Consider the following 12,422-nt stretch of genomic DNA (forward strand, 5'->3'; position numbering starts at 1 on the left):
CTGCTACCATTTAACGCTAACCTCTGTGCCCCACGCGCTCACTTCTTCAGCCCCGGCAAGAAACGACCATCACAGGGAACGATGCCCTAGCTGTCAACTCCGAGGACCATTCTCCCACGCCAGTGGCAGGAGCGCACGGCCGTCCGCTCTTTTTGCCTGCCTTCTTCAAAACTCCTCGCACTCCCTTCCAGGGCCCCACAGTTTCCTGGTCCTTTTCCCACTTTCTGTATCTGATTCCCACCCCCGCTTCCTCCTAGGTGAAGGTGTTCCCCAAGATTCAGTCCCTTGAGGGCACTCTCATGCTCTCGGTCCCTGTGGCCGCTGTCTCACATTTCTACGGGTGAGCCCAAACTGATAACCCTGGCTTCTCTCTTAGGCTGGACTTCTGCATTTCCAACCACTTTAAGAACTCAGCACCTGGACGTCCCACTATCTTAATGTTCCAAGAATAAATTCCCATGGGATTTAATTTGTCATGACAGTGGTCACATTCTCCTTCTTATTATTAATATTAATTCAATATCTCCTCTCCTAAGTTCTGAGCAATTCGAAAGCAGGAACCCTGTCTGAGCTCTTTGCACAAAGAGTATAACTCTAAACTATATGCGAAATAAATACACTCTTCAACTCAGCTGATCAGTGCTCTCCAAAAAAGAAGCTTTTCTTTTTAAGACATACTTGATGATTAAAAAAAAAAAAAAATGACCTGTCACTGTTTTCTGTAAAAGGCAGAATTCTTGACCTGGAATTAAAATCCTCATCTCCTGAAGGTCTGGACAACGTCAATTTGGAAACATTATTTATCCAGATTTTTCAGGTAGGTTCAATCCTAGACATGAACTAATAACCCAAAACCCACAGTGTTCACAGAAACTGACATTGTTGGCCACTGAATGCAGACCAATAAAAATTTTGAGGAACTTTATCAAAAGAACACTTTCCAATAAAAAGTCCAAAACAAAGTATTGAGATTATTTTTTGGCAGCATATAATAAAAAGCAAGGACAAAACACTGTGAAAAAAAAAAATTCTTTCTTTTCAAAAGGACAGATGGGAAATGAGATGAGGGACTTCCAGGCCCTTTGTAAGTAGCGGGGCCTGGTTTCCTTTTCAGGTCAGTGGTTTGTAGATCATTATCAGTCTCATGTAAGCAGAAGAGGAAAAGAAACAGAAGAAAAATAAAAATCAGGATGTTATTTAAAGGGAAATGGATTGACCACATTTTTCAATACAATGCTGAGAACACTCTAGGATTCTCCTGTATCTAAACATTTCCAAAAGTGAAAATTTCTAGAGTTGCCAATTATTAATAATTTTCCCATCCTTTAAATTCTCTTGCTAAAGAGATTTGACATTGATGATACACCATGAAATGTCAGTAGGAATAACACCTGAGAGTCACTCCTTGCCCTGACTTCTCACACAACTTGCAGGAAGACAACAATTTCACATCTGTACAGCACAGAAATCCCGTTAACATCTGCTCTTTTTTCTTCATTGTGGTATAATGTCCATAACATAAAATTTACATCTCAACCATTTTTAAGAGTACAATTCAGTAGCATTAAGAATATCCTCATTACTGTACAGCTGTCACCACCATCCATGCATAGAACTCTTTCCATCTTGCAAAACTGAAATCTGTAACCATTAAACAATTAACTCTCCATCCCCCCTCCTCCATCTCCTGGCAACCACCATTCCACTTTCTGTCTGGATAAATTTGACTATTCTAGGTATCTCATGCAAGTGGAATCGTACAATATTTGTCCTTTTTTGACTCATTTCAATTAGCGTAATGTCCTCAAAGTTCATCCATGTTGCAGCATATATCGGAACTTCCTTCCTTTTTAAGGCTGAATAATATTCCATTGTGCATATACACAATTTGTTTATCCATTCGCCCATCGATGGACACTTGAGTTTTTTCTTCCTTTTGGCTATTGTGAATAATCCCATTAGGAACATGGATGTACAAGTATCTCTTTGAGTCTCTGCTTTCAATTCTTTTGGGTATATCCCCAGAAATGGAATATGACATTCTCTCTTTATTTCTTTCATACCAACTCTATGCCTTGTTAGTTTATATCAGACACCAAAGTCTAATGTTTGTGAAATATAAATGGTATCCATAAATTGCCTCCCAACATCCTTTTTTACTGTTTACTACCTTTTCCATATTCTATCACTTTATAAAATTGCACAAACACTAGTAAGCTGTGCAACAAGCCAGGATACAAGGAGCTCAAAAGCCAGCTATAGATTCAGTGGATTGATGCCAGCAGTTAAGAATGTCACCACCGGGCTTCCCTGGTGGCGCAGTGGTTGAGAATCTGCCTGCCAATGCAGGGGACACGGGTTCGAGCCCTGGTCTGGGAAGATCCCACATGCCACGGAGCAGCTGGGCCCGTGAGCCACAACTACTGAGCCTGTGCGTCTGGAGCTTGTGCTCCGCAACAAGAGAGGCCGCGATAGTGAGAGGCCCGCGCACCGCGATGAAGAGTGGCCACCGCTTGCCGCAACTAGAGAAAGCCCTCGCGCAGAAACAAAGACCCAACACAGCCATAAATAATAAAATAAATAAACCCAAAGTTTAAAAACAAAAACAAAAAAACCTGTCATCTTTATAAAAAAAAAAAAAAGAATGTCACCACCAACAGTATCATCCAGTAAAAGGCTTCCACCTGAAGGAGGAGAACCTTGATTGGAAATCAATGGCCAGACTCACATCGAATTCTGTGCCTCTGACAGGAAAGGGAGGAGCCCTGGGCATTACTTACAGTTATGTTTAGATCTGTCATTTCTTAAGCAATAAGCCAACTTACCTTTCTTTTTTCTTTTTTTTGGCCTCACCACACAGCATGTGGGATCTCAGTTCCCCAACCAGGGATCAAACCCATGCCCCCTGCATTGGAAGTGCAGTCTTAACCAGTGGACCACCAGGGAAGTCCCTCAACTTAACCTTTCTTGATCTAAAACATTTTAATCTTAAAGGTTATCATCTCTGTCTAATTGCCTGTTAAAGTTTACCTATTATTTACCCACGGAAAAGTAAGTTCTCAGAGTTTTGCCAAGTAAACTTGAAAAGGCCACAAAACTTTAAGAACAATAAAGGTCCATTAGTCACCAGAAAGTGTGCTCCTTTTATGACTCTGTTTCGCTTCCATTTTATTTTTATTTCAAAAATTACCTAATTTTCCACCAAACCAAATCATTGGCTCAGCAAAAAGTTTTACAAATCTAGTCACTGGCATTTCCACATGTGCTCACTGGTATTCATAGTCACTTCATGAATCAAAGAAAACTAACTAATTAATGTTCATAATAACTTTACAGATTTTATATGAAGCCAGAAGCACCCAAGCCTGGCATCCAGCGTGCAGAGGTCATGTGGATGTGGAGGTGGATGGGTGGGGAGGGAGGTGACAGAGGCACCAGCACAACCCTGTCCTCAGGGCCGCAGCACGGGTGGGGACACTTGAACACAAAAAGCATGAGAAGCCATTACTGAAAAGCTCTAGACAACGCACTTAGGTATTCATGTACACAATGTAGACAATAAGTATTAGAGGAACTAAGAGAATGGGGAAAAAATTACTGTGGATTTGAACAACTTCAGAAGACAGGGGATTTGAAGTGGCCTCAAAGGGTGAGAACGTTCTAGAAGGATGGGAAAGAAGTGATGATATTGCCGGGAAGGAGAACCATAAAGCCAGGGCAGAGACAGAACAGAACGACCCCAAAGCACCAGGGTCTGATTCTGAAAAAAAACAAGCGTAGTCTATATGAGCCACGGTATTCCTACCCCGATCTTGGCAGACAAAACTTCACTTCATAAATATTCTGACAGCTGAGAACTGTCCTTTTGTCTTTTTAAAATTCACATTGACTTTCTGTCTCTCGGGTTTTTTTGTCTTAAACACTCTTCTCCCACCTCAGACGAGTACACCCAACAACAAACCTTATCTCCATTAGGCTCATTTTCAGAGAACTCAGACGTTCTTAGGGCCTGACCAATACCAACACGGGTCTACTTGCGACCTGTACAAATGTTTCATCACTATGCACACCTATTGTTTCGTAAATTATCATTTTGAATGTAGTTGACAGGACTTCACAGCAAATTCTATTATCTTAACAGGTAACTAATATTAACTAGTAAGTATAGGATTGCAAATCAACCCCACTATGCATTTTGCTCACTATCTGACCCATTTCCTAACCAACTTGCTACCATTTTTCCATACGAAGTAAATTACTTTCCCCTGATCTAATTTGTTCCCTCTGCCTCTAATAATACAATAATAATTCTGCTCCCATTCTGCCTAAAAATGCAGGGACAGACAGAAGGAATCTATGATATCACTAAGACATTTGGCTCATTCCATTAACTAGACAGTTATTAAAATCATCAAGACAATTTAGCAAGAAAGCATATAACCTTACTGGATTAGAATACAGGAGTCTCCTAGAAAAAAATAACTATCCAAACTTCATTGTGCCCTATCACAATTACTGTGATGGGGATGAAAGCTGAAATTCAAGCTCCTTAATCTTTGAAAAAACTTCCCCCAAACAGAACTTAACACTGTTCATTCAATCTTGGCCAGCAGAATGTCAGTGAGTTCTTTGCCGTTCCTAGAATATTTGTGTCTGGTATCCCCAGAGAAGTTGTTATAGGCAAAAGGGACAAAGGAGTTTTTCTCAAAGTTTCAATCATCTGTTTCTACAAATGCTTAAACATCCAGGTTCCCTGTCTGTGAGATAAAAGATGAAATTAAATTAAGTGTATATTATTTCTGTGGTTTGTTTGCTTCTTAAGCAATTTTATCTCAGGTTTGCAAATACAATTTTGCATTCCAGGCTGCAAAACTCGAAATAACTTTGTTACTCTAACTGATACCAAGAAGAATACATACTTCATGCTCAGAGAAACTTGAGATAACCTTTAGCTTCCTCAGAGCACACTACAGGAAAAATACGTCAACATGGAGTATAATTTGTAATCATCTGATTTAACTTCTCATGCTAACACACGATACTAACAAAAGGCATCATTCTGAGGTTTCCATTTAGTCATCCCTTAGCTAGGTAGTCTACTCTTGTAATGAAGTTTTCAAGGCATCGTATTTGGGGGCGTGATCTGAAGCCATTTATGAGCAGAACGTGCTTTGGCAGCAGCATCCCACTAATAGTCAATTTCGTTTCCGCGGCATTCCTTATTTTTCAGGAAAGAACTAAAGAGCAATCATTTTACCCACATGTGTCTCTAATAAGTTAGAAAAAGTGAACATTTGTGAAAATTCTCACCTTTGTTGTAAACTGGAAGCTTTTAAATTTGTGGGAAAAAGAAAACTTCAAGGAATATAATTTAACAATTGTCATTAACATGGAAATTTCTAAAGACAATTCGGTACATAAAGAACTGTATATATAGCAGGTTATGTTCTGGGGAGTGGGATTAAAAAGAAGGTGGTAGGGGAGGCTTTTAATGTCAAGTGTTTCAATAGTGCCTGTTTGTTTGTTACAAGTATGTACTAGTTTTTAAAATTAAACAACAAAGAATCAAGGAAGCTTTAAAAAAAAAAAAAAAGGCAGTTTAATTCACAAAAGACAGGTCTTGGATGGTAACAGCATCAGGTAGAGAAGAAGGAAGTGCCAAGATTAAGTCCCAGGAGATCAAGGGCAGTCACTGGAATCTCCAGAAGACAGAGATGACTCCAGGTTGCCAGGCATCTAACGGTACTGGGGTTCTATCACTCCTCAGTGGCTCAAAGCTCTTGTGGGTCACTCAGCCATGGGCCATAGTTTGAAAGGCTTCAAGCAACAATCTAGAGCAGTTCACAGCAGAAGCTGTGCTGAGTCCCCTGCTGGCAGCTACTGAGCTCCCAGAAACAGCACCTGCCACTGCATCAGTGAGGTAAATGTTAGGACATTCCTCGATGTCAGAACCCCCAAACTCTTCTCTATGAGCCCACACACAGTTCAGGGCCTCTCTCAAGGCAGTCTCCCAAAGTGACATCCTAAAAGGATGCATGGCAAAATCCTCCACTGCTTCCGAGCAAATCCCATCCTTAAGACTCTAAGGTACTTGGCAAAACCCCTAAATACCTCTTCAAACAAATTTCCTAAGACATAGGAGGCACTAGTGTCTACAGAATTAGCCCAGAGTATAGCATTTCTATTCAAGATAAAAGATACACACTTGAAAAAATATTTGTGTCATATACGTATGTGTGTTTATGCATATGTGTATGCATGTATTGCATATATGCATGTACATGCATACACATACATATATCCATACACATACATATGTAACATCTTCATATCTGCGTGTGTACACACATACACCCACATATATACACATATATATGCAAAAATAATACCACACGGCTCTATTTACAGACACTTAGAAGTTACCTACCTGAAAGTCATCATAAGGGAAGAGCAGCATCTCCCTTAAACAGTCGTTCAGGATCTGTGTCTTCTTCTGGACGATGACATTTTCATAGTCGAGTGGCTCAATCAGCTTTGGTTTGGCCTAGAAGGTAAAAAGATAAGCAATTGGAACACTCTTATATGATAAAAGTAACTTCTTAAGACTAAAGAACTTTATACATCCTACTCTACATGTTTTTATACTTTCCAACTTTTCTACAATGAGAGTGTATCAGTTTTGCTATCAGGAAGAATCAGAAACAAGAGAAACAAGTTGTCTTCAAAGGAAAGAAAACACTTCATGGTCCTCATGCTTGTTTGGTTATTTAAACACAAAGGAGGCTATGGAGGCTGGTGGAACTTCCAGTCATGTCTTGGGTCACCCCTGGCTAGGTCAGTCCCCTTCTAAGCCTTAAGCTTTGCCAGAGCTGCCCTGCTTGGAGGTCCAGCCATGGTCTGGCAATGAAGGCCAGCAGCTCCAGCCATGACCATCTCTTCTTGGCCCTGGGCTTAAAGCAATCCCCAGAGCTCACTATTTTATATAAAACTCTATGGAACTCATCTCTGAGTCTCAAAATATCCCTGTCTAACCTGAACTATCTATACACTTACATATGCAACACCTAAACATAGAGAAATGTGAGCTGGACCAAAATCAGGCAAGCAAGGGAAAAAAGTACTTAGACCAGGGCTTGTGGGTGACCCCCAGGGGGTAAGGATGATCATCCCTGGCATGCACTAATCCAAAGAAAGAGGCAACGAGCAACTCGGGAAAGAAAAGAGAGAATATGCCTTTTCTAGCTATTTCCAAAGTTATTCTCAGTAAAAATCTCATCTAGTTCTACCATTGCCACAGTGTTCAGTGATCACTTCCCACATGCAAGGCACTAACTGGGCTAAGTCGAGGATAAAGATACATATTCAACTAACTATAGCACAGTATGCCAAGTGCTAAAAAAGGCACACGCACACGTGCGTGCGCACACACACTTATCAGATTTAAATTCATTATATCAATAAATTCATTACTGCAAGATTATTTTTGAAATTAATAAAAAATCATCTGATAACACAATTTCAACAAATCCTCTATATATTAAAATACAATTCATATACAGATAGGAAATATATTAAAAACATCTGGTATGTGCCATCTAAATTAGGAATTGTAACTGAGTCTTCTGTGTGTTCCCAAAATCTGTCTCTTTTCCTTCCAAATAGAGCTGGACTACATTTCCCAGCCTCCCCATGGTTAGCGTGGTCATGTGACTGTCTTCTGGCCAACGGCTGGTGACTGGAAGGGATGTGGTCGCTGCCAAGCCTGGCTCATAAAAGCCTCTGCTATAGACTGAACGCTTGTGTCCTGAAAACTCATATGTTGAAACCTAACCCTGAAAAATAATGGGATTAGGAAATGAGGCTTTTGGGAGGTGATCAGGTAATGAGGGTGGAACCCTCATGAATGGGATTAGTGTCCATATAAGAGAGACCTCCAACAGCTCTCTCGTCCCTTCCACCATGCGAGCACACAGCAAGAAGACAGCATCCACGAACCAGGAAGTGGACCCTCACCAAACACTGAATCTGCCAGTGCCTTGATCTTAGACTTCCCAGTCTCCAGGACTATGAGAAATAAATATCTGTTGTTTAAGCCCCACTCTATTGATATTACAGCTGCCCAAGCTAGCTGAGATGGCCTCTCTCCCCCGTTCTCTCCCTATTCCCCTCTGCCAGCAGCATGCACAGGATCCAGCAGTGGACTCAGGAGGCCTGAGGAAAGGGTGAAGCCCCAAGACGAAAGGAGTTTGGATCCTGAATCACCTTGCAGAAAGGCTGTCCCCTTGAAACAGGCACTGAGATAGCCTGAGAACAAGAACTAAAGCATCTACTGTGTTATGCCAATGAGGTTCTCAAGTTTCTTAACGAAGCAGTCAGCTTGCTCTGCCTAATATAAGAATAAAATGTTCATATTTAACTTCAATTACTTGATTTAAGTAGACTCTACATGACGTCATGATATGCTGAGGAAAAAACACAGTGCTCAAACAAGTGCACAATTATTATAACTGGGTAATAGTACACGTTTATGGACGGAGATTAAAAATATACACAATCAAAAAAATTAAAGCTATCTTGTGAAAGTGTAGGTAATTTCTTCCTCTAAAATATTTGTAATGTTAAACTGTTTTTACACTCAAAAGAGGCCAAAAAAAAGATTTACACAAGTAATTATTTTTAAGTAAAAACTGACACAGAAAATAAAAGTATTCTCCAAAATATTTTAATTCAACTTCAATCATTTCTTCCTTTATTTTAGTTTGTTATGTTGTATATAGTAATCAATCTACAGGTGCTTGTTGGCAAAATGGATCAATGTCACAATCAATAACATTTTCTTTAGGAACCATGACTATATTCCTAATAAAATCCAAAAAGGCACAGAGCTTTCTACAGTGACAGAGCTCAGGATTCTGACAGCTAAACTTCCATTACAAGGAGGTCAGAAGGAGAAAGACTGCAGATTGGAACAGACACTGCGCTCTCCCCTGCCCCGTATCGTGTCCAGCACATGACGGCAGCCAGCGAAGCCCAGAGCGCGTGACCTAGTTTGGCAGCCCTGGGCACCTCCACAGGCACCAGCTGGCCCAGGGGAATCCTCAGCTGTGTACCTCCCCTTCCAGCCCCTCGGCACAGAGCATCAGCTCCACTCCCTCCAGGCCACAGGGTAAGGTCAGACTGCTTTCTCAGAAAACTGCCGCAGTGTTAGCCCTGGTTAGCAGAGGGTGCTGCGGGGACACTGCTGAGAAAGGGGCTTTTCTCAGGCTCCAGTGTTCTGGAATTGTTCCTTGGTTTTTGGGTTTTTTGCTTTGTTCCTATAGCCCAGCAGCCACTGGGGGCTTTCTGGGAGGGACCCAGGGGCGCACACCCTGCAGAAGTTGCACAGGCACCCCAGCAGGTGGTTCCCAGCCTCCAGCCCGCAGATCCTCAGCAGACTGACTTCTCCACTGTCCAGAGACCAGGGCCACACTCCCTCCACCTAGGCCTGAATCTTACCCTTGGGTGCAGGTTTGGAGGGGGGAGCGGGGCAGGCGGGGGTTGTGCGGCTCTTCCAAGTCTGTGATTTCCTTGGGTCTCTGCTCCCTAGATAGACTAGGCTTGTATTCTTAGGGCAGGGGTTGGCAAACGTTTTCTGTGAAGAGCCAGAGAGCAAATATTTTGGCTGACTTACAGTTTCTGTCGTAACTAGTAAACTCTGCTGTTGCAGAGCAAAAGCAGCCATAGTCAACAAATGGGCACAGCAGTGTTACAATCAAACTCTATTTACAAAAACAGGCAACCCAGTGATGTTACGTCAACATCTCAATAAAACTGGCATGGCAGGGGGAGGGGCAGTACAACAGCCAGATTTGGCCCATGGGCCATAGTTTGCTGACCCATGCTTTAGAGTTACACTTACTCCCTAGTAGTTGATCCCCTTTTACCAATTTAATAATTCTCTATATTAATTTTCCATGTTCAATCAACTGATGTGTTTTCTGCCTCTGGACTGATACAATGTTTACAGCTTCTTAAGTGCATTTAATGACACTTCTCACCATTTGACTGAACTTGGATTTCTTAAAGGTTTAGTAAATGAAAACAACAAACATATTCATAAATCAGTTTTGCTATTTAGCATACCAAATAACGCTTTTGTTAATTAGATGAATTACTGTTTTCCCCTGAAGGTATCTTGGCAGTATTTAATGTAACATTGTAGGTATTAGGATTACCTTGCTTTTGTGGGCCACTGTTAATTTTTGAGGTGTTTTCACACAGATGATCACACTTAATCCACTGTTCAATTAATTAAACAAGGAGGCCATCAGTCTGAGGTGGCTCTAATGCAATGAGGTGGCAGTCTACATAAGCAAACTGAAACGTAAGCCTGTATATGCCTCAAGGTTAATGAAATCAAAACACTAAGGACAACCCAGCACAAACAGCCGACTAGGCTTCACGCTAGTGCCAATCAATTATTCCTTTCTTTGCTTCTGCACTTTTCTTTATGTTAAGTCTCTCCCCAGCTCCTATCATCAGAGTGTTCCCCACCACTGGGAATTGGGTGTTGCCCAATTTGAATCGATTTTTGCTCACATAAACTCCTGAAATGTTTAATATGCCTCAGTTTATCTTTTAACGCCACTAAAAGGTAGGCATGGAAACATCACTCCGTTTGACTGAGGCTGGAAACTGAGGATCACAAATTGAGCTGACTGCCTGAGCGCCCCAAGTAGCCAGCAGACGGGGCTAGAACCCAGTCTTCTATCAATCAGAACTCTTCCTTCTGCAGGCTGCCCTGTTAAGGGTCTGTGCTCACCAATGCTCAACCATGGCACGCCTGTGGAGAGTTTATAAGCCAGCATTTCTGTTAAAGACTGATGATGCACGTTAACCAGGAAAGCCCATAGAAGAATGGCATAAGGGAAATCTCAGGGAAGAATGAGAAATACAGAAAATCTCAGAGAAGAATAACACGTCTTCTCTGGTCTTCGGGACTCCAGGACTGGGAAGATTTGAAACTTGTGCAAACCCTTAAGTTGCTCAACGAAGTGACTCCTGGAGACCTGACTGGGCAGAGGTCTTCGGCAGCTGCAGGGAGCACTGTCCCCGACAGGACCACTGACTCCAAGGAAAAGGGGCCAACGCAGAGTGACTCACCTGCTACCTAACTTAAGAACAAGGCAAAAAGCTCTTGCTTCAAACACGAATAACTGGCACAATGTGGACTCTACATGTGGATTTCAGGAGGAAGAAAGAAAGAAACTATCACAGGAGAAAGGCTGAGAAGGAAGACTGGTGAAGAAAGAAAAGAAAAGGGTCAAGAAGGAGATGGGGGAGAGAAAGAGACAAAAGTGACCGACACCTAGGCGGGGCGGAGGTAGAAGATGCAGGGATGGAGGAAACATAAGGGCAAGATAAAGACAGAAAAAGAAGACAGAAAGAAATGACAGAAGAGAGGGGCTTGGGAGACTTGAGGCGGGCCTGTATCTACCAAACTGTGAGTCAAGAGCACAATCGCCTATTTTCCACTCTTCTTTAAACTGATGATTCACTGGTTACAGCTGTTCAGTGTTCTTCAGCTCCACTAAGCTCTTCCAGCTGGTCACAAGTGTGGGGGACAGCCCACTAGTGTAGGAAACTGGCCCGCAGCATCACTGGCAACAGGAATGTCCACTAACAGCAAAGTGAAGTTAGGTTAATTATCAGACTGCCAGTCCCCTGGTCCTGGTTCAGAAGAAGGAGGCGTTATTAGCACAGAGCTGGCACGTGGCCTTGGCTTTAAAGCCATCTCAACACACCTAAGTTCAATGCTTCTCCTGGTGACATAACTCCAAGAGTGTCGGGCTGCACCCCAGAGTCCTGCAATCCTTGCAACTGCCAGGCCATGAGGCCAAAGAAAGAACCCGGAGTCGGCGACACAGACATCAACGATTTACTGAACAGGGAATCTTACAAGCCAGAGGCCGAAGTCGCAGAGCGACACCTGACCAAGTACAGCTGACGGCAGGCAGGACACGACAGCAATCTTCGCTACACAGGGGAGGAGGAGGCTATCAGTTATGGGGGCATGACATCAGAAGGGCTCCTCGGTTGCCAGGGGGACTGCTGGAACACGTCCCCCTGCAGCTCTTTGGGCTAGCAACCATGGTGAGGGCCGTGGTTTCCTGTTGATGACCAAACACACTGGAGCCGGTCTAGTCCCAGGGCTACAACAGTCACTCTCGGACCAATCACATAGGTAGTTACTGACTAAACCGTCAGCTTAGGAGAGGGAGGCAATCATGTGCATAAAGTAAGGGTGACGCAGGGCAGGATAGGGCAGGGGATGTACAAGACAGCAAGAGAGCAGCCATCTTATGAGGCCTGATTATACAAAGAGCTACTTTTTTTTTCTATTGAGATAATTTACATACAAGTTCTTGATTTTTTATCTTCAA

The 12,422-nt window shown here is 42.5% G+C and overlaps 1 protein-coding gene across 11 annotated transcripts in view; it reads right to left on the reverse strand.

Moving 5' to 3' along the window:
* Positions 1 to 12,422, reverse strand: part of DOCK9 (dedicator of cytokinesis 9) — a 324,209-nt gene that overhangs the window by 143,978 nt on the left and 167,809 nt on the right. For all 11 annotated transcript variants that reach the window (XM_059903279.1, XM_059903276.1, XM_059903274.1 and 8 more), the window contains one exon: positions 6,428 to 6,544. In XM_059903279.1, coding sequence (XP_059759262.1) covers positions 6,428 to 6,457 — 30 coding nt within the window. In that variant the 5' untranslated portion in view covers positions 6,458 to 6,544. The remainder of the gene's footprint in view (positions 1 to 6,427; positions 6,545 to 12,422) is intronic.

Source organism: Balaenoptera ricei, chromosome 18 (genome assembly GCF_028023285.1).
Source record: "Balaenoptera ricei isolate mBalRic1 chromosome 18, mBalRic1.hap2, whole genome shotgun sequence".
NCBI classification, from domain to species: Eukaryota; Metazoa; Chordata; class Mammalia; order Artiodactyla; family Balaenopteridae; genus Balaenoptera; species Balaenoptera ricei.